This window comes from Haemaphysalis longicornis, unplaced genomic scaffold (genome assembly GCF_048455015.1).
Source record: "Haemaphysalis longicornis isolate Haplotype H1 unplaced genomic scaffold, Haemaphysalis longicornis Haplotype H1 scaffold_7, whole genome shotgun sequence".
Taxonomy (NCBI): Eukaryota; Metazoa; Arthropoda; class Arachnida; order Ixodida; family Ixodidae; genus Haemaphysalis; species Haemaphysalis longicornis.
In genome coordinates this window covers 168,079,231-168,104,263 of record NW_027526422.1, presented here as the reverse complement: position 1 = coordinate 168,104,263, position 25,033 = coordinate 168,079,231, and the positions used below count along the sequence as shown (strand labels likewise).

Sequence of the window (25,033 nt, the reverse complement as noted above, 5' to 3'; positions counted from 1 at the left end):
ATCAGCGTAAGAGTGTTTGCACCCTGATCTGTAAACGACGCAAATGTGGTATTCTTGAATCCAAAGGGCCCAACGTGCAAGCCGTCCCGTCGGATCTTTGAGGGACGACAACCAACATAGGGCATGGCTGTCGGCAACGTCGAATGTGTGGCTGTTTAAATAAGGGCAGAATTTGCCCAAGGCCCAAACAATGGGCAAGCACATTTTCTCCGTTGCCGAATAATTGGACTAGGATCTGGTGAAGGTACGGCTGTCATACACAACGATGTATTCCGGGTAGCCAGACTTCGCTGTGCGAGAACAGCACCGAGGCCAAAACCACTGTTGTCCATGGGCAGTTCGGTAGGGGCGCTGGGGTCATAGTGGCGCAAAACAGGCGGTGATTTCAACAAGCTCCGTAAAGTAGAAAAGGCCTCATCACAGTCTGGCAATGACGCAGATATTCCGTTGTCACTGCTCAGTAGTTCTTGTTAGAGGTGCTATAATGTAACCGAAATTTCGGACAAACCAGCGGAAATAAGAGCAGAGGTCAATGAAGCTGCGGAGGGCCTTGAGTGACGTCGACTTCCGAAACTCCGCAACAGCCTGCAGCTTGTTCGGGTCAGCTAGAATGCACTCCTTGGACACCGCACGGCCTAAGATGGTCAATTTGCGGGCTCCGAAATGACACTTATTAGTCTGGTGGCCATGCTGGTGGCCGTGAGGCAGGACAACATTTGTTTGAGCCGGGTGAGGTGGTCTGGAGAAAATACGACAACATCGTCGAAACAGCAGAGACACGTGTTCCACTTCACACCCCTTAAGATATTGTCGATGATCCTTTCAAATGAAGTTCACAGAAAACATGACTTATATAAAAAAAAAAAAAACACATCTTGTCGTTGAAACAAAATAATGTAGTACCGTTGGTTGAAACCACCGCGGGATGGAGGGATAACGTTCGCAGCACCGCCCGACGGTTCATCCCGTTTTCCTGCCTCGCTTTTTACGGAGCGCTCGACCGAGTCGACCGAGTCGCCTGCCTCACTGTTTCATTGGTGATCGAGGCTTGATGCATGCGGCGCCTCGCACGTGTAAGATCTCTTTCAGATATCCTGCCTGTTCGGTTCGGTTTGTGTGTTGCTTGCGGTGTTGGGTTCGCGGAGCCATTACGCGCGGTGCGGGTACGCAATGTGAACTGTCATTACGGTGGTACTGCGCTTTGTCGCGGTTGCTAATAGTGCCGGCGCTACTTAGTAATTAACAGCAGAAGCTGGTCAAAGCTGCTTTTTGCGCGATTTCACCAGAAACGAGCAGTTCAACCTGTGCGTCCTTGCGGCAGAAACCGACGTTGCAGCCGTGCTAACCTTCCGTCGTACGCAGTCACGTGCTTGCTGGTGGTGTGCTGCTTCTGCTGATGCGCACAGCTAGACGGCCGTGGCGCATCGATCCAGTGGCTTTTAAAGACCATCGGGTACGGATTTAAACACCACTCGAAGCGTGTGTTGCACTGGAAGCAAGTGGGAACAGTTTTCACGAAGACTTCAGCTCGGCCGTCCGCAGACATGGAGCTTCGGTCGCACAGCCAGTTCGGCAGGACAGAAAACGCGCGTGAGAACATCCAAGTTGCAGAGCCGATCACTGCCCCCACTGCAGCTTCCAAAAGGGAACGTGGTTGGCGCGTTTGTCGTACTCCAAGGTAAGCCATTTCCAAGAGCCCAGGGTGTCTGCCTCCTGGGGCGACGCCGTAAATTCACCGTGAACTGTGAATTCGCCTGTAGCTTTGTCTGATTGGCTTTCACTTTTTGGTCACGTGCTTCCGGTTGACAAAGCGGTTGTGTGTGCTTTCGTCGTTTGGCCGTTTCATGACGTTTACTGGCACCAGTTTTAAAGTTTGTCTTATTTCTCTCGAGTGAAACGCATGATTCTTAGCCGGCAATGAGAAACTTAATGAAACACAGTCAACTTATGACAACGTAGGCCTAAACTAAACGAAACGCAGCGGATATGACAACTTAGGCCTGTCTGTTATTTCACAACAATACGGGGTTGCAGACAATTCATCGAACTCCGTTACATCGAATGCCGCTTCATAGAAGCCGTTTCATTGAACACCGTTTGGTAGAGGGACGTTTAATCGGGGACATCTCATTGATCTTGATCGTACACGATAAAAAAGAGCCTTCAGGGCGCATTGACAGACATAAATGAGATGATTATTCTTTTCGTGCGCTTGTGCCTTAATGCTGTTCGTTTTAATAGGCCACTTTATTGTGGAAAAAACTGCTTAGTATTTGCTTTGCTCAGGCATGGGACCAAGCACTTTGGCATGTGGATAAGCCTTGATGAGTTTGCTAGATACTGGTATCTACATAAGTCTATCAGCTTGAGCAAGCAGTGCCAATTCCTCGGCCTCCGTTCAACAATCCAGCGCCTTGGTCTTCCTGCCAAATCATAGAATTCGACGGTATGTCACTTGACTGGAGTTACTGCGCCATTGCTGAAATCTTGCTGACTTGCAGGAGTTCGATGAGCTGAAGGAGACGTTTCCGCCAGCACCTTCGGAGCTGGCATGTTGGTTCGACATGAATTATGTTGTGGGAATGCCACGCCAGCTGCCAAAGCTGCCCGGTGGATTGGCCATCCACCTGCCACCTCCGTTTCCGCCTGGTTCTGGTGCGCTCAGCCCTTAGAGGAACTAGGATTGCCACGAGGAAATATATATAATGAAAGCTGGCACAGCAGGTTTTCAGAAGTTAGAATCTCATATTCCCTAGTTTGCTTGTACCTCAACAGCCTGCAACAGGAGCAAAAAGCTACGGACGACCGGCTGTGCTAGTCAAGAAGAGGCGCTCGAGCGCGTCTCAGACAACCTGAGGAACATGCCAGTAAAGGACAGTTTGAGGGCAAATTCTCATCAATTAAAACAGTTACTGCGTTTTTGCACATTTTTATGTCATGTACAATGTAGGTACGTATACAGCTCATATAGTCCTTGCAAAATAAGATTCGTGATTTTTGCCGGTCGGGTGATGAATTTTTGGTGCGTCCTAAAATTGTGGGCCCTCTGGCAATTTGTGCTATGAATACTTTGTGTAAAGACAATTCCAGAAAACAAAAAAAGGAAATAAATTTCAGTAATCACTGCACAAAAAGAGCATCACCTGGAGAGACTTCAACGCATTACATGTTGCAGATAATCGCCATGGGAATTGCAGTTGAACCTCGTTATAAGAGACATGGATGTAAGAGACAAATGGGTATAAGAGACACTATTCACCCACATGGTTGGCTGCCCTAGCTTTCCCATTAAATTGACCTCTTTTATAACAGACATCAGATGTAAAACACAGTTGGTTATAAGAGACAAGTCATTCTTGAACTTTAATCAATAATCTCGCTTGTAACAGACATTTTAACTTCAGATGCAGTGCCACCAGTCACTAATTGCAGTTGCTTCCATTGTGGAAACACAGGTGGACGACAGACGCCTGCAGTCGCTATTTATTATAACTTCAGCAAACACACAGTGGTGCAGTCAGCTATGAAATGACGGTGAGAAGCCCTGCCAATGGAAATGCAACTTACAGAAGTGGTTGAAGCTTACTGCCATCCATTGGAGCGCGACCGCACATGCGTGCTCTCCCACTTGCGTAGCTCCCAATCAAGAAGCATCGCAGATGTTGAGTCCTGGAAGCGTAATGAATAGCCTGAGCACACGGTGGAAGAAGCTGTGGGCTCTGGCGATTCATCAGGCTTGTGAACTCAACATCTATGATTCATCTTCCACAAACAGTGAAAGGAAAAAAAGCTTGTAGGGTCAGTTGTAAAAAACAGTGTAAATACAGTCATGAAGCAAACAAAGATTCAGAATGGTTTCATAAATTCTGAGGGCCAAACATAAATTAGAATGAATCTTTTGCAACATGCTGTAGCGTTCTTTTGAGCTTATTTTAGTCATACGGTGCCCACATTGAACTAGGGTCTGATTAGTAAGTGAAAACATGGTTCCGTGCTTATAAGAGACATCTCGTATGAGAGACGAAAACTGCTCCCCGCTACGTGTCTCTTATAAACGTGTTCAACTGTAGCAGTGAAAAGGACTTGTGCTTGAAAAATGAGCTTTTCTTATGTGGCCCTAAAATTATAAAGCTTTTATCCTTCATGCGTCTATTTATGACGAGAAAAGCTGAAGTTTTCCAGGAGTAATAGTAATCGCGATTGCAGCTTCCGAACGGCATTTAATAAAACGGGCGACGTCACTTCGATGAAACAGCGTTCAAGGAAGCGGTTTGGATGAAACGATCATGCCTTCGATAAAATGACGTTCGACGAAACTGGGTTCGATTAATTGTCACCTACCCAGCAATGTGGCTGGTATGTCATGCCACGGCCACTCCATCTCCCCCTTTGGTGATGATCATTCGTCATCAATCTCAGAGAAAGTTACTCTCCTGCAGTTCGTTTTTGCGCTACGGATGCATCAGTGAGAATACTAAGGCTTCGCGTGAAAAGGAGAATGGCCATGCGACCCACTAGCTCATTTCCCACACTAGAGCCTATTGCGTATTATGGGTGGCCGTGCGATTGGCTGAGGCCAGCAAACGCAAGTTAGGCAGGGCCTATAAGCTTGTGGAACAAGCTTTTTGCACTTAAATTTAATGCATATTCATTTTATAGCAGCAAGAATGGGGGGGGGGGGGGTAAACAGTGCAAGTTATGTAAGTGCACATAAGCATAGAAGTACCAGGGCTTACTGTTGCTGGTACGGCACGCAATATGCTTGTTATAAGGCTCCACGCACTGGTATGATGGCGACACAGGCTCCTGAACAACTGCGCCAACTTCGGTTACTTGTGGCATTGATCAGATGTTTATATCACCAGCGCGCTGTCTCCGTGCTATGGTGCGATGAGTGGCTGCGGAAACCAGCGTGCTCGTTTTAAAAGTTTTAGAGCAATAGGAAACATTGGCACATTTTTTTAATGAGAAAACTGCAAAACGGGATCGCCAGCTACACTCCAGAAACGAGGTTTACTGTGTCCGGGAAGAGCTAGTGAGTGCAGCGGAGCTGTCTGATGTCTCCCGCAATGGTGTTGGGCACATTACAGGTGTGGGCTACAACTTTTTAGGTAAAGGCGGGTAGAGTGGATGGTTGTGAGTTCTGTAGCAAACATGTGGCTCACGCATCCCTGCAATTTATTAAGATTTCAGCGAATCCAGGTCAAATAGTCGGGGCAAGCTGCGCATGCGAAGTTGGGTACCACGGCTCGTGTAAACATGCTAATGCGGTTGCTGTGTTTGTCAACTCACAACTGTGAATACCAGGCAGCTAGCCCACTTTCAGTGTCGGCGTTAGTGCCGGTGTTCCTTCTGTCTGAGTCAACAAAATGTTAATCGTATGGAGTTCGCCGCAGTATCTGCATCGAGGCAGCCACCACTGCTGCACAGGCGGAGCTCCATGCGTACACATAGGAAGGGGTAAGCAGCGATAAGCACCGTAATACACTAGAATCAGACATGAATATTGTCAAAATATAAGCAAAATGTAACACTAAAATGCCAGGGTAGGTATTTGCTCAGTGACAGAAGAAAGAGAAAAACGTCACGCACCATTGCCACTCTAAGGTGATCGACACGCACATTTATGGCCCATTTGTTTAGCCTGGGGTGGTTGCTTGGGGAATCCCTGCAGCTTTGTGTCAACCGTCACTCCACCTCAAACTCCGTAGCATGCAGGGAAGATTGGTGGGGTGTATGCTGGTGCGCTGTTTTTATACCTGACGAAGTTCGCGTTGCGTATGCGCATTTCGTCGGGCACCAACTGTCACAGGTCTCCACCAAAGCTGATAGTAGACGTGCACAGAAACAAGATCCCAAAGTATAAACCACATTCACACAAAACGGCAAAACAAACATGACTACAAGTCAATCAGCGTGTTTACATTGCACATGCACATCACCCTGCGCGAATTCAGCACTGTTACCTTTCCCTTCACTTCAAGGGAAATTAGAGAAGTTATTTTTCTGGCAGCATGCTCGTGACTTTTTTGAAAATGTTATGGGAGCTATAGACCCAGCAGTACAAAGAGATACGCGTTACTAGCTCGACTTCGCAATGACTGCGGAGTTGCGGAATTTCTGCCCCGTACCGTGGTCCCTTCGGGCTGACCTACACTTGATTATTGACGAAGCCACTGTTTGATAGTGCTGTGGTTGCGCTTTAAACATCAGTGCATGTAGCCTTTAGGACCAGGCAGCTGGACAGGTGGTACCACCACTCTGCAGTCCCCTCGTTACTGCAATGGGCCGCCATATTTGAGTGCGCAGGTTTTCGTTGATTTTGTCGTGTTTGCTTCGGTGCTTTTAATATTTAGGTGCTGTTGTGATCGTGGTGGTGGTGGTGAACGTTTATTGGAGCAACAGGGGAAGGCGAAGGGGTGTGAGAGGCCTCCTTAGTCCAGACGGCCTCGTGACCGTGCTGACTGGAGACCGGGAGACCAGGGCCTGCTGGCGGGCTGGGTCCGGGCTGGTCAGCTCAGTCTCCCACTGCTCCAGGTAGGGTGAGGGGAGGGGGTTAGGTGAGTATGGGCAGGAGAATATTAGATGGTAAGTGGTGACAGCGGTATTGCAGTGCTGGCAGTGGGAAGGGTAGATAGTGGGGGCGATATGGTGTAGGATGGCGTGATTGAAGAATGTGCCAGTTTGTAGTCGGCGGTAGTTGGTGAGCGTGTGATGAGGAGGAGGGTATGTTCTTTGTGTGTGGGTATAGTGAGATAGAAGGGTATTGGAAGTGGTGTCGAGGGGTGTAAGTCAGGTGGGGATAACTGAGGTGTCCGGCTTGCCGGTTCCTTGGATGGGAATGCCCGGGAGTGAAGCGCTCGGGCGGCAGCATGCGCTGCTTCGTTCCCTGGAAGTCCAGCATGACCAGGTGCCCAAATGAGTGTGATGGTAAGATCTTCGGGCAGCTGTTGTAGGAGAGGGATGGCCTGGGGTGGGGCAAGGCCTGCTTGGTAGAGGCGGCAGGCCTGCTGGGAGTCGGAGATGATTGGTAGGGAGTGAAGGCCTGAGTGGGTTGTTGCGGCGTGGGCAATTGCTAGGGCTTCGGCAGTGTTGACCTTGCATGAGCAGTATGTAGCCGCAGTTGCAATTTGCCCTGTGGAGTTGAGAGCGACAAGGGTGGTGCGGGTTGATGTCAGGTCATGGGCGACGTCTGTGTAACGAACCTGAGAGCCGGCTTCATATTTCTTATTGATGTAACGGACTCGTGCTTCCCGCCGGCCTCGGTTGTAGGTGGGGTGCATATGCTGTGGTATGGGAGTCACGCGCAGTCTTGTCCTGATGGTGGGCGGGAGGCGTTGGGGCTGCTCCGCATGATTCGGTGATGGCCAACCCAGCGCTTGGAGCACTGCCCGGCCTGTTGGGGTGAGCGCTAGCCGTCGAAGTTGAGAGGCGCATTGTGCCTCAGTATGCTCAGAAAGGGTGTTATGTAGTCCCAGCTTTAGCAATTTGTCATTTGATGTATAGGTGGGCAGGCTGAGGGCCGCCTTGTAGGCCTTGCAAATTAAGGCATCAAGCTTGGTGGTTTCGTGCTGCTGAAGGTTAAGGTATGGCGTGGCGTATGTCATTCTGCTCAGTAGGAGAGCTTGCACTAATCGGCATGTGTCTGGTTTTCACGTGAGGCCGTGATTTTTACTGCGTATCCTGCGTATAAGGTGAGTCAGCTGCGTGATGGATGCCTGCAGTTGCGGGAGGAGTGCTGCTCCGGTGCTGTCATGATGAAAGGGGACTCCAAGGATCCGGAGAGTAGGCATTGTGGGTATTGGTTGGCCTAATATAGTTACTTGAGGGTCGGGGGTGGGTGGGGGAGTCCTCTGGACCGTGCCCTGAGGATGAGGAGGGCGGATTTGGCTGGTTCATAAGTGAGGCCTCTCGGACGAAGGTAGGAGATGGTTTCGTCCACGGCTTGTTGGACAGTGTCCTGTTGTTCACCGCTGGAGCCACAGGTGGTCCAGAGGGTTAGATCATCCGCATATAATGCATGTCGGAGGAGCATCTTTGCTAGTTTGTCCGGTAGTTGTAATAGAGCGATAGTAAAGAGCAAGGGGGAGAGGATTGACCCCTGAGGCGTCCCCTTGGGGGGCGTGTTGAGAGTTGGTGAGGTGAGTGAACCAAGCTTGATGGTTGCCGTGCGTTCGCTGAGAAATGCCTTGACATAGTTATAGGTTCGGGGGCCACAGTTGGGGCTGTTGAGGTTATCCAAAATTGCTTGGTGTGTAACATTGTCAAAAGCTCCTTTTACATCAAGGACTAAGATGGCCCGCGGTGTTGTACGGCTCAGCTGGTCGAGAACCTGTTCCTTGAGTTGTAGAAGGACATCTTGCGTGGACAGCTTTTGTCGAAATCCAAACATGGTAAGGGGATAGAGGTCGTGTTCTTCGAGGTAGTAAGTCATTGGTGAACCAGGTGTTCAAGCAACTTTCCGATGCATGAGGTCAATGCGATAGGACGGAGTGATGTCGTCGAAACGGGTTTGTGCGGTTTGGGAATAAGTGTTATCTCCGAATGTCGCCATTGCTCTGGTAGAGTTCCTGTTTCCCATTGATGGTTAAAGAGTTGTAGCAGCGATTCTAAGCCTGCAGTATCCAGGTTGTGAAGGATGCGGTTTGTGATGCGATCCTTGCCTGGTGCAATATTGCGTTTGAGGTTGGCGAGGATGGACTGCAGCTCATCCATGCTAAACGGGGCATCAAGAATAGAATTGGGGCAACCAGTATATGCCTGAGTGGGTTCGGGAGGATGGGTTGTGGGTGAGCCAAAAAGGTTGGTTTGGATGGTCTGGAGGAGCTCGCGGCGATGGAGGGAGCTGTTGCGTATGAGTCGCTGTATTTGGTGATAGCTTTGAGTACGTGAATTGGCACCGTCTAGTAGGTGCCGGAGTAGGTACCAAGTCTTCTTGGTGCTTAGAGTGCCTCTAAGTTGGTCGCAGAATGAGTGCCAGTTTTGCTTGTACAGCGTGGTTGCATACTCTTGTGCTTGGCGGGAGAGGAGGGCAATATGTTTTCGGAGTTTCTTGTGCATTTGGTGCTTCCACCGTTGCGTAAGGCTTCTGCGGGCTTTCCAGATGTGAAGTAGGTGTGTCGGCTGCAGGATGGTCATCGGTTAACGTTATGTCTTTACTGTGTTGTTGTGCTTTTTGTTCTAGGGCCTCTGTCCAAGCGGCGAGATTTTCATGAATGGGTGACAGTGCAGCTTTATCTTTGCGGAAGGATGGCCAGTCGGTCAGTTTGGCCGTTCCTCGGCGTGCAGGTCTCTTGCGCATGGGAAGTTGCAGCGTGATGAAGTAGTGGTCACTGCCGAGATTTTCTGAGTGGCAGGTCCACGTCGCATTTGGACAGTGCCGAGTCCAGGTGAGGTCGGGTATTGTGTCTCTTGTCACGCTGTTACCAGTGCGGGTAGGGAACGAGAGATCATTGTGAAGTACTAGGTTGTGGTTGTGAGTTGCTCTTAGGAGGGCAGTGCCTTTTTTGGTGTCCCTTGCGTACTCCCATGCTTGATGCGGAGCGTTAAAGTCTCCCAGTACAATGAGAGGGTCCTGTTTTGAAATTCGAGTGGCCGCATGTAGCAATGCGTCAATTGCCTGGAGGCTGTTGCTGGGTGGGCTGTAGATATTGAGGATGTAGGTGCTGAGATTACAAGGTTGCTGGGGTAGGAGCTCCACGAATGTGTTCGGTATATCTTGGCTCAGAGGATGGGGCTGCACCGGTAGGGAATTATGTATCAGGATAGCCGTCCGGTGAAGTGGGTCATGTGTATATGGCGCGTAACCCGAGAGGGTTGGGTTAGGCGTATCCGTTTCCTGCAGCGCTATAAATTCCGGAGTAGTTTTAGGGAGATAGAGAGCCAGCTGGCTGCGTTTGCTATTGAAGGAGTGGCAGTTCCATTGCAACACAGTAAACCAATCATTGGGGCGTTTAGTCATGGTACGGATGATGTTTGGGTTTCTTGGTGAGGTGGGTAGAGTGCATGGTTTCGTGGATGTTCTGTATAGATTTCTCGAGTTTGTTCTGTCTGTCTGTCAGGCCTTGAAGTTCTTTACGTAAGGGAGCTGTGGTTGCTGCCTGGGATTCAGTGATAAGCTTGACAGTTTGTGAGAGCTTGTCTTCTAGGATGGCGTGTATGCTGTCGAGAGCGAGAGGTGCCTGTGGGCTGAGGGGGAGAGGAGACGAGACAATAGCATTGATTTTCTCAGTTATCTCAGTGAGTTGGCGTTGGAACTCGATTTGTTGTTGTTGAAGCTGAGCTATGGCTTGCGTGTAAGGGGGTGGGGGGGTGTTTCTTTGTGGTGGATGGGGGGGAGATTGAGTGATCGTTGGGGGGGGGGGAGGGAAAGGGATGGAGCAGCGGAAGAGCGAGAAGCATTTGCTGACCAGCTTACCGGACGGTTGGATGTCTTGGGGTCCCGCGGGGGGCGAGGCCCTGTAGTCTGCGGCAGGGCCGGGAAGTCCTCAGATGTTGGATGAGGGCATCGTTTCTGTTGATGGTGGGCCGGTGGCTGTCGGTGCTTAGGTGCGTCAGGGAGGTGGCGTCTCGGGCACTCCTTCCTGGCCGTTATATGAGGCTCGTTACAGAGTTTGCACTGAGGGCCGCACGAGTGGTCCTGTGGTTGATCCACCTGTCCGCAGGTCGGACAGTGAGCACGGTCGGGATGGGGACACACATCGGGCCGGTGCCCTACATCACCACACTGTTTGCAGACTTGGATGGTGCGGCGGTAGGGTTGGCAGCGTATCAGTTCACAGTTCACTTTCACGTAGTAGGGAACTCGGGTGCCGTCGAAAGTTAACAGCGCCGATTTGGTGCGGCCCATTAGTCGAGCGTGGATGAGGTATGGCCAGTTGGGTTCCGTGTATTCGAGGAGTTTCTCCTGGGTGATATCGTCGGGAAGTCCGTGTATGACTCTGCGCGAGGTGCCTGGGGGAGGTTTCATATATGCGGTCATTTGAAATTGTGTCTTGCGTATCGGAATGCTGGTAAGATGCGAGAGTTTGTCGGCTACATATGGGTCGGGTGTGCCGATCACGAACAAATTTTGCTGTGGTTGAAGTTGGACGGTAACGAGAGCACGAAATTGTTTGTCGGAGATGCCACTGGCTTGCATGAGTCCATAGGAGATTTCTTGGTTGGACAGATCTTGAACCCGGAATCCGTTGTGAGGTCGAAACACAGTTACGTTGTGGTTGGACGGAAGCCGAGGCGGTGGTATCAAGCGCGCCGGCGATTCAGGCTTCAAGAGAGCAGGAGAGCTTGCCTGTTTGTCGTTGCGTTTGCCGGTCTTGCGGTCGGCTACGACTTGTAGCCAAGGATTGGGCGCGTGGATGGTGCGGCCACTAAGGGGGTCGTAGCCCATGGTTGAACAATGCCGTGTCGGGGTGTCACGGTCGTTGTCAGCAGCGCTGGTAGTATCCATTGGGGGTTGATGAGCAGTGTCTTGGGAGGTGGCGGCGCCGTCATTTGGCATGGTTGGGTTCCAGAGAGGCTTCTGTGGCGTGAGCGACGTGGTGGGAGTAGAACACTGGTGGGCGGGCTTCGCCAGCACGGTGAAGAAGCGGCCGCCCCGCTGGGCCTGACGGTGAGGCCTAGCTGCGGTTCCAGCGTGGTCAAAGTTGAAGAATGAATAATTCTACTTTCCGGTAGCTGGAAGGCACAATTTGGTGTCCACGGGTTCCTCACATTGTAAGAAAATTGATGGTACAGTTCACAGCTTGATAAAGGTGGAAAGATCGCATTTGGACGGACAAAAAGCAGGAGCCGATACGAGCCACGTTTGACCATATTGGCCCCCCTGGCGGCGATCCTGTTGTGATCGGATATACTCGATAAAGTTAAGTCTAGAGAGACGTGTTGCATTTCTATATGCACTAACAGTTATGTAAACTCATCGGACACTTAAAATGTGGTGTATGCAAACCTTATTGGTATGCGCAGTTCTGCTTTTTTCGGCCCTGTGTGCCTGGTGCACCCGTTTTGAGTACGAATAAAAGTATTAGTATTTGTTTCTAAGAGGTTTAAAGTATTTCAATCGGTTTCGATCACAGGTACTTACATATGACTGATTACCGTGTCGTCACAGAAGTGTTGTGTCAGTTTACAATTCTTTCGGTAACTGTAAACTTCAGGTTTTATATTTCCGAAGAGTGACAGCACGGGAATTTGGGAGTGTGTGTAGTGGTCACTGCATCGACAGTCGATCAGTCGATGTAATTCGACCGTCCAACAGCTCAAGCTACGAGCTCTTTCCCCCATTTTCACTTTCCCCACCTGTTTGAAATAAAGGCTAGCACCGATAGACAAGTTGTGTAAATTAACATCGACTTTCGGTTTTTAATGCATAAGCATTCTGGGCCAAGTACCTCAACCCAAACCTTCTATGCCTTGTCAAGACATTTAATCGTTATAAAAGTGTAAATGTAAATCACTGGAAGAAGAGGAGTGAACATTTATTTGAAACACAGGGTATCGGGAAGAAAAACAAAAATATAACCAAGCGAAACAAAGGTCACCGGATTAGGTTACTGAAAGCCACATTTGGCAACTACCGGCCATTGCAGGAAGCTAGAAATCACTTGAGATAAAAAAGACATACTGAAAATGAAGCAACCAATCCACAGTTCTACGTAATCATGCTCTTTCAGGCTCCTGTCTAAAAACAAGGGAGAAAAATATGAGAATGAACAAATGAATTAAGTATTTCCACGCACACCCTGGTGTGAATAATTGGAAAACAAGCTGTCTATTCCACCGAGCAAACACACGGTAGGTGAAAGAAACAGAAACGGCTCAACAATTTTTACGCTTTAATGGACAATTCTCATAATTGCTGCGAGCGTTTTTTATGGCGGGGGCTTCACGTTGACCTACAACCTGTGGTTACGGTTTCAGTGCAGCACAAGCGATGCAGTTTCGGTCAATTCGAGTGTATATGGTAGAAACATCTGGTAAAATGTTACCGCAGCATTGGGATGTGAAACTAAAGGCAGCTCTCTGACACCGCCTTTTCTTTGTTCGCACTTAGCCATGCAGTAATTATTTTCTCAAAGGGCACGAACCAAGTAGCTAGCAGCCCATTCTTAGTTGAGGCATAAAGCATTGCCTTTCCACATGATGCAATTGCAGTTGAACCTCGATATAACGAACCCCTGATTTAATGAAATTCGCGATATAATGAATTTTTTCGTTTTCTATCAAAATTTTGCTAAATGCATGTATTTTTATCTCGATATTACGAAGTAATTTCGTACGGCGTTTCCGATTAACGAAGTCACGGCAAGAAAGGAAGAACAAGATTCCGGTCACGCCCGTTTTATTTTCCCTCTCAGAGCCTACATTGAAAATATTCAGTACTCTCATTAACTCTTAAAAGGCTAAAATGAAAGAAAAGCGGTGAAATCTGTGGTTGACAAAAATGCTTAGGCTGCCGAAGGCCGAAGCCTACTTCAAGTGTCTTTTTTTACGCATCCTTGCTCACGGTGCTGCTGCTTTAGGTTGTGCTCGGTGATAACCACATTAATATTTTGTTCGTCCATCATTAGATGAGTCTTATAAGCAGCATGAGCACTCCAAGGGAAAGAAAAGTGTTCCGAACAAGAGCCTGAGGAAGTGTCGGTGAAACCGAAGGCCATTGAAGTGATGGATGCCATCGACGTTCTGCGGAGGCATGCAGGCGCACGCGAATGTTTAAAGGGACCCAGAAAAGCCTTCTGTAAAAGTTATAAAAGGCCTGTATTGTCACGTAGCACCAATATAGCGATGCAATGCCGTTGGAATTATTGATCTACATTCAGTATTAGCTGCGCCAGAAGCAATTAAATGCACCTCTCCCCACTTGCCGATCGACTCCTCCTCCCTCTCTGCCTCCTTCAAAGCAGCTAGCTACATTCCTCCGCCTAGGCTCGCGTCAATCACTGTGGACCCGCCTTTGCCGCCTTTGCCTCGGGATCGCGCAGGAAGGAGGAAGAGCAGCCGGAAGCCAATGGCAGTGACGCCGCCGGCGGCCGACCTTGCCGGCGATTGGGCGAATCAGGGGGCGCCTTCGCCGTTGCGTCAGCAGCGATCGCCATTGCGTCACCCGCGGTCGCCGTTGCGTCACCCGCGGTCGGCTCGCTGCGGCGTCGCGCTCATCGGTTGAGAAAGGCGATCTTCAAAAATTGTTTACAAATTATCTGTACAACGTATGGGGCTCACACTTGGCTCAAAAATCCCCCGTTATGTGTTCTACCACCTGAATGCATTTGATTGCCACCTTCACAAAGCTTTTCGGGGTCCCTTTAAGAGCAAGCCTTGTTAGCGCTGTCAGCATACGAGCATCACGTAAAGCCCAACCTGGTCAAGAAACGCCAAGCACTGCTTACGGTCTTCACTACGGCTTGAACGTCGAGTGCTGGTGGCAATAAATTGCTCTCTTTGAACGTGGTCATCTTCGTTTCACCCGTGTTCATTAGACAGCTGCGATGCGGGGAAATTAGTTTCTTTAGGGCTCAGTGGGTATAAAAGTAATTGCTTAATCGAATTTAGCCGAAAGATATTTAATGTACGCTTGTACGCTTTCCACTTTAGCGGGAGCATGTAAGCGCTGCTCCACACAGTGAAACGGTCCGCATGTACTTCACTCAACTCACAATAATGGCTTTATCTCAAGTGTCGTGGTTGCATCATGTGCCCATACTGCAGAGCCTTTGTACATGAAAAAAGTCTTTCGAAAGTTTTATAGCACCTTTCCGCTGTTGGCCCGCCGCACCTCTCAACGTCGCGCCTAAGCCTACCACTGAACGGACGAAAAGAGGCGTAACTTCGAACCAGCACCTTGCCGGGGTGAAGTTCACGGGGCATGGACGCGGGTTCAGTTGACTAACAGCGGCGTTTAGTAGTGACCTAAATGAAAAAAAGAAAAAGTGGAAACTTAGTTCGCTGTCATATTTAATGAGGCGTTGCGGAGGAGGAGGAGGAGGAATAACTTTATTTTACGCTGGTTAGGAAAGGGTGTAGTTTGCTTGAGGAGGGGAGGTGCCCCTATTCCAGGGCCCCAGTAGCTCTGGCTGCACTCGTGGCCCGTCGTACCAGCTGTCGCTGATCTCCCGGGTCCGAGCTGAGCAACGCAGCTTTCCACTGCTCAAGGGTTGGGTTGTGTATTCGGGGAATGTTTGGAATGTCGGGGCAGGCCCACGTAATGTGGTAAAGGGAGGCATACTGTGTTGTGCAAGAAGGGCATTTGTTCGAAGGGTGAATTGTAGGATACATGGCGTGGAGCCTTCCTAGGTGCGGGAAGGTGTTTGTTTGTAGTTGACGCCAGAATGTCGCTTCTTCTCTCGTTAAGGATTTGTGCGGAGGAGGAAAGGCTTGTCGGGTGAGTCGCTGGTGCTGTAGAATTGTGTGGTATTGCAGCATTATGGGTTCCGGGTAATTATCCTCCAGTGGCGCCCGGGAGGCATGGGCTCGGGCGACAGCGTTAGCTCGCTGATTGCCACGAAGAGAGTCGTGTCCGGGAGTCCATACTATTGTAACACTTGGGAGGTGTTCTGGCGCCCTACTGGCGAGAATGCGGTGCGCTATAGAAGAGACCCTGCCCCTTGCATAGCTCCGGCAGGCGGCCAGGGAGTCGGTGATGACGCGTACGTGTTTTTGGTCTGACGCGCTGGATACTATGGCCATGGCTATAGCTGCCTCTTCTGCCTCTGTTGGGCTGCTTGTGTTGACGGAGGCCGAAGCTATCTCCTGCAGGTCTGGGTCGATGGCGGAAATTGCCATTGAGGGCCGATGCGGATACTTGGCTGCATCCGTGAACCTCGAGTCTGGGTGACTGCCGAATCTGGACTGAATATATTTGGCTCTCGCCGATCTTCTCCCTGTATGATGCTCGGGGTGCATGTTCCGAGGTATTGGTGCCACGTTGAGTTTTTCTCTTAGCTCGAGGCGTAAAGTCTCCGTCTTCGCGGTGTGCCCTCCAGCGTTGGTTGAATATCCCAGACGACGGAGTACATGTCTGCCGGTAGGAGTGAGCGTGAGACGTTCTCGTTGGCTTATAAGGTGTGCTTCGACATGCTCCTCCACTGTGTTGTAGACGCCTAAGGAGAGGAGCTTGCCAGTTGCTGTGGTGGGTGGTAGACCGAGCGCTTGTTTGTAAGCCTTGCGGAGGACGGTATCAAGCTTGTCCTTTTCGTAATTCTTGAGCTGGAGATACGGAGCTGCGTATACGATCCGGCTGATAATTAGGGCTTGAATAAGTCTCATCACGTCTGATTCCTTGAGCCCGTGATGTCTGTTGGTAATTCGGCCAATCATTCGCATTATTTGTGCTGCTGATTGTGTGATTCGTTGGATTGTGTATCCGCTCTCCCCGTTTTGCTGTATATGCAAGCCAAGGATGCGTGCTCGATCGACAATGGGAATCTCTTGCCCGTCCAAACTCAGTCTGATCTGGGGTTTCTCATATGCGAACCCTCGTCGCCGGCGTTTAACTAGAAGTAATTCTGATTTCTCCGGCGCGCATTGGAGCCCACTCGCTTGTGCGTATTGTTGCACTGTGTGTACGGCGCCTTGCAATTTTTCTTCTATCTCCCCATCCGATCCCGTGTTGGTCCAAATCGTTATATCATCGGCTAAATAGCATGATGGATGCCTTCAATCTCGTGCAGTTTCGATGGGAGCTTCATCATGGCTATATTAAATAGGGTTGGAGAAAGTACGGCGCCTTGTGGCGTGCCTTTGTTCGGGGTTCTTATGGTGTTTGTGCGGAGATCTCCGATTCCTATTGTGGCCGTTCGGTTCGTCAGAAAGGATCGGATGAAGTTGTACGTTCGTACGCCACAGTTTGTTTCCATTAGATTTTCGAGGATAGTATGATGGGAAAAAGCACTGGTTTTACGACGACACATGAACTACCGTTGGCTATCCCAATTCTATATCCTAAGTGTTTAAACTCTTAATTCACACAATTTTTGCGGCCAGTTTTAGTACAAATTTCGCTTTCAGTGGAGAGGTAACTACATAGCAGTTGTTTCTGGGCGATGGGCAATTGAAACCTCAATAACCGGTTAAATGAACTATAAAATCGAAACCTCGATTTTACGAAATTCTTGTTTTAACGAAATTTCCGCCCCCAAGTACGACTTCGTTATATCGAGGCTTAACTCTACTTCTGCCATGCGGTATTTATTTTCCAAACGCATCACGGTAGCTGCTGTAGATGTATTGCCATAAAATTAACCACGTTTCTACCGTAAATAGTGATGGTACAATGCATAGTTGCTTGAGCACAGCCTTTTTCTTTCGAAGGTGCCCCCAACTTAGTTTCTTGCTCATGCATGGCGCCGTTTCTTCATCAACTGCAAGTTCTTGTGCTGCAGCATGCTTAGATTGGCCGCCTATGCCCGCTTTGCAGAAGAATTTACCTGCAAGAAATTTCTGGATGCGCCAAACAGCATGCAGGAAACAACACGGCACGAAAAATGTGCTTTGTGTATTACAACAGTTATACGAATTAACTTGCACTTCCAGCTCGACATTGTAGCTTGGCACATTGAGCATCGTCTTCAGTTTGCACTTACTATATATGTGCGTAAATCATACACATGGCATGTCTCATAAGGGTTGTGTCCACTTTCAAGGGTCACCTTTTCAAAATAGTCCTTGTAGTGTTTTAAGCTCTGCTAGCCACAGCAGCAGAAGGAAGGAAAGACATGCATACGGACGCCGCGCTGGCGAGCAGTTTGCCATGGGCGGCGCTGTTCGCTGAAACGGCGGTGGTGCCATACAGAGTGGCACAGCAGTCCGGTGCTTTCGGGTTATCACAGACGACACTGGCTGATAGGCATAAGCGACATTTACGTGTCTCATGTTTCGCGGAACGGTTACTGCCAACCATCACAAAAACAAGTGAGGTGCAACTACAGTCTGAAACAAAAAGGACAGACAGCGATATAGTTGTGCCATCTGGGAGGACTGACGGTAAACAAGGCGTTGCGCAGTTCGCTACAGACTAAACGGTGCACTTACGTTTGCTGGAACATCTGCTTTAAATACGTCATTTGTCTGCATGGCCCCTTTAACAAAACTAATGGTCCGTCCAGATGAATTGATAGACCATAGATACCAGTAAAGCTCTGTATGGACGGTGGTGTTTGCCGCACTGAGGTGCCGTCCAAGTCTAAGTGAGCTAGTACAGGTAGAATCACTGTTCCACCCATGGTAGGTGAATGCTACCATCTTGGTATCGATCTTCACTAAAGTTGTGTCTAGGTTACGGTGTAAGATATACTCTTAGGTGTACACACAGTGGCTTAAAAAGCTCACAGCAATAAAGCTGGTGGTGCTGCACATAGAGCTTCGATTGAAAGGGCATCTGGTGGTGGAACTCCGAAGAATTTCCCCAATGGCTGAACTGACCAGGGGAAGCGGTTTTCGCTTCGAAGCCTCTGAGATGCATGACGCCATGACCCCGAATGAGCTACGACAAGCTGCGCCCCGGAAGTGCTCTGCACTTAAATGGGGGTGCTGGATCACAGCTGCGCTACACAACGCTGCATGTGAGGCACACACGTTGACTTCGGCCACTGACTTCGCGGTACTCCAGCGACGTCACGACAGCAAGAGGTAGTGGCGGCAATGCAAAAGCCTGAAAAAAAAAAAAAAAAAAAAAAACGGTACACTCAATTAGAGATGTAATCGGGCTGGAGGAGTGCAAACAATTTTAAAAAATTTCTTTTCACTGGTAGTACGAACAATTTCAACAATTATTCTGATTAGAAATGTGGGCAATTTTAAAATAGGAACAGCCGGTGCTGGCGGTGCCGGGTCGCCCATCAACCTCCGCCGCTGGTCGCGCAGATTGCGGCAGAAATGTGGTCGTTGCTTTGACAATAAGTGCCGGTGACAATACTTAGAACAAATTTTAACCACATTAATGCCCACTTTTGTGCGTGTGGAACTCCTTTTTCGCAAGCAGTGTGACTTCAAAAGGTGGTGACGAAGTGTTGCTCCCGCGGCGTGTTCTGATTCGAGCGGCTTCGTGGGCCATGTGGGCAGTCATGGCCAAGATGTGCATGGAGCATTTCTGCATGCAGTAAACGCGTCATGATTTTCTGCTTTATCCATTTCTTGCGAACGAAGAGCGAAATCTATAAATTTAGCTTGGCAATCATCATAGCCTACAACGTTGACCGGGAAAACAAGCCGCAACTTGCACGTACACCGGGTTTGGTCGCATATGTCTGTATACACCACAATGCTTAAGTTGTTTGCGGGCAGCCTACCACAGTCAGTATATAAAATCCTCAGGAGGTCGAATAATGCTTCAAGCACTGAGTTAACTTCAAACCTAGAATTAACACAAAAATACACTGAGCACATCCTAAACGAAGTGTCACATGCTGCAAGCTACAAACGCAGCAAGGTAGGAACGGAGATCCTAAAAATGACGTCCAAACAGTCACAGCGCCAGCCCTTCCAGTGGTGGCTTTCCTGGCCGACATTGAGCTGGCACCCACCACAACTATAAAATTGTCCAAATGGGACGCTTAAGCCCAAACTCGAGGCAATGACAACGCCGATCAGCGAACGTCATTCTACTCGGAACACAAGAATTGCAGCAAGGCAGCAAACTTGTCAGTTGCCAAAGATAGTCTTCTGTAACATGCCATAACATGAATCTGTTTACAAGTGAAGCTGAACACGGGACGGTTCTGCCGCACATCATATTGTCAGCGCTCGGCTCCTAAAAACCCGTTGAAGCAGAAGAGGTGCACGAAAAGGTGCACTAAAAGGTGCACTGTGGTGATGCTTCATCGACTATTACATATATGTAGATGGACAGAAAACCAAAATGTTAGGGTTACAAATTTGTCATCGATTATTTCTCAGTTGGAGTAAACAAGGTGATCAGATGGTTCGATTTGATGAGATTCAGCAGCACTTTGTAGACCAAAAAGTCCTTATCAGAGCCATGTGTGCTTGCACACCGATGCGAGAAGCATTCGTTGCTTGCAGCTGCCAAACCACCGCACCGGTAAACATATTACTCGTCGTTCGTTGAGCATCAGGACATACTATGGAACGAGATTAAAGCTGAACAGCAAAAAAGTGCAAAGCGGGACTTCTCAACTGTAAACGGGCAGTGCTGGATGAAAGGCATTCACTTATTGAGCAAGGCATTCACTTTGTTAAATAGGCTTAGCGAAATGTTGTTACCAAGATTTCACTGGGCCTGTACGACGAAGGCAGGGAGGAAACTTAAGACCTTGGGGATGAGACTGATGACTTAGGTGAAGAAGCAAGAGGCTGCGTTTGGTCACCGTCTCGGTCTCTTCACGAAACGTGGCAACAGAGGTGCCGTGCTACCAAGAAACAGCAGCGGCATTGTGAGGTGCTCGAGAAGAAAAGGGGCACGCGTACTTGCCAACAACATGTACAGGATGCACACGTTATCTGGAGAACTGGGATGCAACGCAGAGGTATCTGAGTAGACCAGATGTGTGGTGCACGGAGCCTCAGTGTGAACCACTCTGAGGAGCCCAAGCCACAACTCAAGCTATTGGGCAAACTGCTGGACTCGGTGCATGAGCTTTGTCTTGAGCTGAACAATATCGAGGATTGTGACAAGAGACTGCAGCGTCAGAATGTGATTATGACGCGGCACCAGCAGACGAAGGTGGCCAAGCAAACAGCTGGCCTGGCATGCTGTCCAGTGGCTGTACTTCTTGGAAACCACTGCCCGGCACGAGGGTGAGAACATGTTGAACGTTCTGACCCACGTCACCTGTGGAGCAGGGAAGCCAAAAAGAAGCAGTTGTAGGCTTGACAGCTGGGGCTGCAAACATGTAGAAGAGGTGAATAAAGAATGGATTCAGTGTATCCAGGAACCACAGCACAGATGCCTGTCTCTCTATGCAATACTATCACATTAAGTAATGGCATGTGCACTGTTCGACTATTCAGGCTTTAATAATCTGAATTCCATAATTTCATTTTTGCAAAATGTACGGGTTCCGAACTCTTTTCATTCATCATCCAAGCAGCACTTGCGGCCAGTAATATGTGCAGGCAGTGCTATTCACTGCGTTCGTGAAACATCTGGAGCTCCAAAGATAATTAACACGGAAAGCTATGTGGACAAAATATTGCTGGGACTACATATACAGAAGACATGCCTTGAACCGCCATTCAAAACACTTATCAGATATAAGTGAATGCTAGGACCAGCCTATGGTACGTACTTACAGTGTGCTTCTGACATTGTGCCAAATGTAGCCCAAGCTGGGATAACCTAACGAAAGCGATTATGGAAATCTCTAACCTAAAATAATAAATAATCATTCATATGTTGAGAGAGAGTGAGCATTTATTGAAAGGATGGTCATGGTTGAGCCGTCACTTGTTAAGGTGGGTTCGCCTCAGTCCAGGTAGCAAAGGTCAGCAAGCCCTCCTAAAGTTTGGAGAATGGTTATTTACAGGAGTGACAGATGAGGTGTGTCGACCACCCACCCATGTGGTAGGTGGTATAGGACATGAGAAGTGACAGTTGAGGGTGTATAAGGAAAGAGAGATAGAGTGTTTGTCTTAAGTGATGCCAAATGAATGCTTTTTCCTTGGTGATTTGAGGGTGGTGCTGAGGCAGGGTAAGGTGAAGGTTGCTATAGCGGTGGAGGATGTCATGGTAGCGACGTGGAACGGCGGGAGGTGAGACACTGGGCTGTGGGTTGTAAACGTCAGGGAAATGCCCAGTGTGAAAGGGCACGAGTTGTGGCATGAGCTGCCTCGTTTCCCTTGAGGTATGAAAGGCCTTGAATCTAGGTGATATGAAGGTTGAGGAGGAGTTGAGCAATGTAAGTATTCGTTAGGAGGGAAGTGAGTGTGTGCGTGTTGATTGTTGCAACGGGCTTGCTGGGGGCCCATGAGTGGTAGTGTATTTGGAATTGGTGGTAGCAGTGGGGGCTGTGACAATTTCTTTATCTGTTGTTGTAGATTGGACAGTGTGGGGGGAGAGGAGTATACAACTGCAAATGCATGAGTGAGATGTACGGGGTAGGCAGCAGCATCTGTGTTGCAGGTGTTGGAATAGGAGTGGAATGTTGTGTGAAGAGCCTTAACCTGGGGAGTCTTCTGCATTGGGTGGATGCATATTGGTGCATATTGGGAACTGAATGGGGTGATGCGAGACTGGATTGAGGATGGAATGCGTTGAAGGGCTCGTGAAGCAGGTGAGGTTACTTTACCAAGGGTCTGCAGGATGTTGGACTTCGATGCATTCTTTGAGGGTGTTATAAATTCCGAGTTGAAGGAAATGAAAAGTGTGAACAGGGAGGCCAAGTGCTTTTTGCAAGCCTTTGAAATCAGTACGATGTTTTTCTCATTCTTTGGGTTTCAGGGCGAGGTATGGGGTGGCATATACGATGCGGCTGATTAAATGTGCTTGGATTGGACAGATTATGTCATCTTTTTTGAGGCCTCAGTGTTGTTTCATGCTGCATTTGATGAGATGGGTGAGTTGGGTGACATGGGCTTGTAGCTGGGAGGTACTGCAGTGCCAGGGTTAACTTTATAGATTCTGAGTATGCGAAGAGTGCATTTTGGGAATCGGCGTAGAATCATGTTGGTGCCGGATCGGGTCCGTGGGAGCTGGAGGTCACCCATAGGTGTGGTACTGTAGGATGAGAAGTGTGAACTTGCTGGGAGATGTGAGGCCTCGGGGTCATAGATATGGGAGGATGGTGTTTGTTGGAGGGTATCTTGTGTGCCAGGGGATTTAATGATGGTCCAAAGAGTTAAATTGCTAGTGTATAAGGCATGGTGACGATCAGGAATGGTTTGAAGGAGAGGTAGAAGAGCAATATTGAAGAGGAGGGGCGAGATAACTGAGCCTTGTGGTGTTCTTTTAGAAGGTGAGCGAAACACATTGGAGTAAAGTGGTCCGATGAGGGTGCTGTGCGGTTAATAAAAATTGCCCATACATGGTTGTGTGTGGAGGCACCACACCAAGTTTATAGACGTCCTCATACAGCTTTAGGTGTGACATTACCAAAGGTGCCTTTAACATGAGGTCTAAGATGGTGCTGGGAGAAGTTTTGTTGAGATGGTCAATGAGTTGTTCGTTCATCTGTAGGAGAACATCTTGTGTTGAAAGGTGTGAGCGGAAGTCGAACAAATGTTAAGATTAAAAACACAAAATGCCAGGATGGGGATCACACTTCTGCCTTTTACATCATGAAGCTGCGACCCTTACAATTCAGCCGTCTCAGCTAGGAGTGCCATGATTTGACGTGTCTTTAAGGTCCCGATCCTCAGTACAATGGATTTGCTTTTAGACACGACAGAACAAAGGCAGCCAGATGCACTCACTTGCCTTTCCAGCAAAAATGACACGAAGTTTCTGTACTCAACTGCTGGTTAAGCAATTATGGATCTCTGTAGACTTGTGCAATTTGAATTCCTGCCAGGTTGCAAGTACCAGCAGGGTCCTTAACATTGGTAAGGTCGACGTGAGGTGGAAGGGTCACATCGCGTAACCTTCATCTTGTAATTCAAGCGGGTCAGAAGAACTAGAGGGGTGCATACCCTTCTGCTAGTACAAATAAATGGCAGTGGCTGCGAACGACGTGAGTCCTTATACTAAATGACATCACATGAATACTTCTTATTTAAGCTTCGATGTGGCATGTATTGGTAAGTCATCAGTGGAGGTCAGATTTTAGGCAACAAAAAAGAACGTTCTCGGTATGTTGCAGATCATTTTGCTTGTTCCCAGTCTTACGGAGTTTGCAACATGGCTTAATCTTTCGGCAGGATGACTTTGCCGGTTTCTTGCATTTTTTTCTTGACCAGCTTTTTGTTTGCTTTTAACTCCATTGGTTAAAATCTCGCCTTTAGTTCTTCATGCAGTGCTCGCTGCGGGGGCAGATGTTTGTAGAAGACAGCATGAAAACAAACATTTTCAAAGTGTCTAAACTGCAGCACTGTAGGTAAAAATACTCAGCTTACTATCCAAGATGGGCATCAAGAGAGCTGTAAAACAATCTAGTTCACCTAACATACCTGTGACACCATGTGGTTGTATTCCGTAAGGCTGGACATTAGGTCTAGATACTTGCCGTAGGAAGATATGCAACAAAATGGGTGAGGCATCCATCATCAAAGGTACTGCAATAAAAATAAGACAACTTGAGTGCAATACAAGTTGGAGAAAACACAGAAATTTGAGGGAATAATTATGTCACTTGCCTTGCTGTCACCCTTACTCATACCTGCCAGGTTTCCCGAATCGTCGGGGGGACTCCCGAATTTAGATAGTTTTGTACGATGGTACAACTGAAACAAAAATCTCCTAAATACGCACCCGTGTTTGGCTAACCCTTTCTTCCAGTCTGGTCGGACTGCGCAACGTCAAACTGGTCAGTACCACAGAAACGCTGAATACGAGAGGCAGTTTAGCATGTTAAAGAAAAGTTGCACCCAGTTCTGAGCATTCATGTCTGACACAACCCTCAGCGCCATTCGTTTGGCGAAATGTCATCGGAGCAAACATTGTTACGCTAGACAGTATTTCCACGACTTCCTCAAAAGGGCAGCATTATCAGCCGCTCCGAAGGTGTAGCAACTGACCAGTGTTGTAGCTTGTTAGTAGTTTGGACAAAACAGTTCAGTTCCTACTCTGTTGTAACTGTATTAAAAATGCATGTAAATTATTCCATTCTGTTGCTACTCATTTTTCTATACCTCGCTTCTCACCCCACCCTCCTCGTCAGATCTCCCTAATGCCACTCCGGCAAACATGGCAGGTATGCTAACTACAACATTAATATATATAGAAGTATGTCTGTTATTCTGCTGCAAGACTGTCCGAACTAATTTGGGGGGCAGTGAACTCTGCAGAGCCGATTAGGGGTTTATCTATGTCTGTGTGTTTATTTTTGAAGCGGAAGGAAGGGTGCGGATGGATGCTAGTGTGCAAGCACAATTGACCAAGAGCAGTGCTAGCTGGACAAGTGACACCCATTTTAATTGGCCA

At 48.5% G+C, this 25,033-nt stretch overlaps 1 protein-coding gene across 7 annotated transcripts in view; it reads left to right on the top strand.

The window, feature by feature from the left end:
* Positions 1 to 719: 719 nt before the first annotated feature.
* LOC144147210 (uncharacterized) overlaps positions 720 to 25,033 on the top strand; it is an 83,587-nt gene continuing 59,273 nt past the window's right edge. For 2 of the 7 annotated variants that reach the window (XM_077679286.1, XM_077679284.1), the window contains exon 1: positions 1,080 to 1,678. Coding sequence is in view for 4 of the 7 variants with exons in the window: in XM_077679287.1 (XP_077535413.1) it covers positions 1,056 to 1,073 (18 nt within the window). In the remaining 3 variants the exon portion in view is untranslated. The other 5 variants (XM_077679287.1, XM_077679282.1, XM_077679288.1 and 2 more) reach the window with 5 other exon arrangements.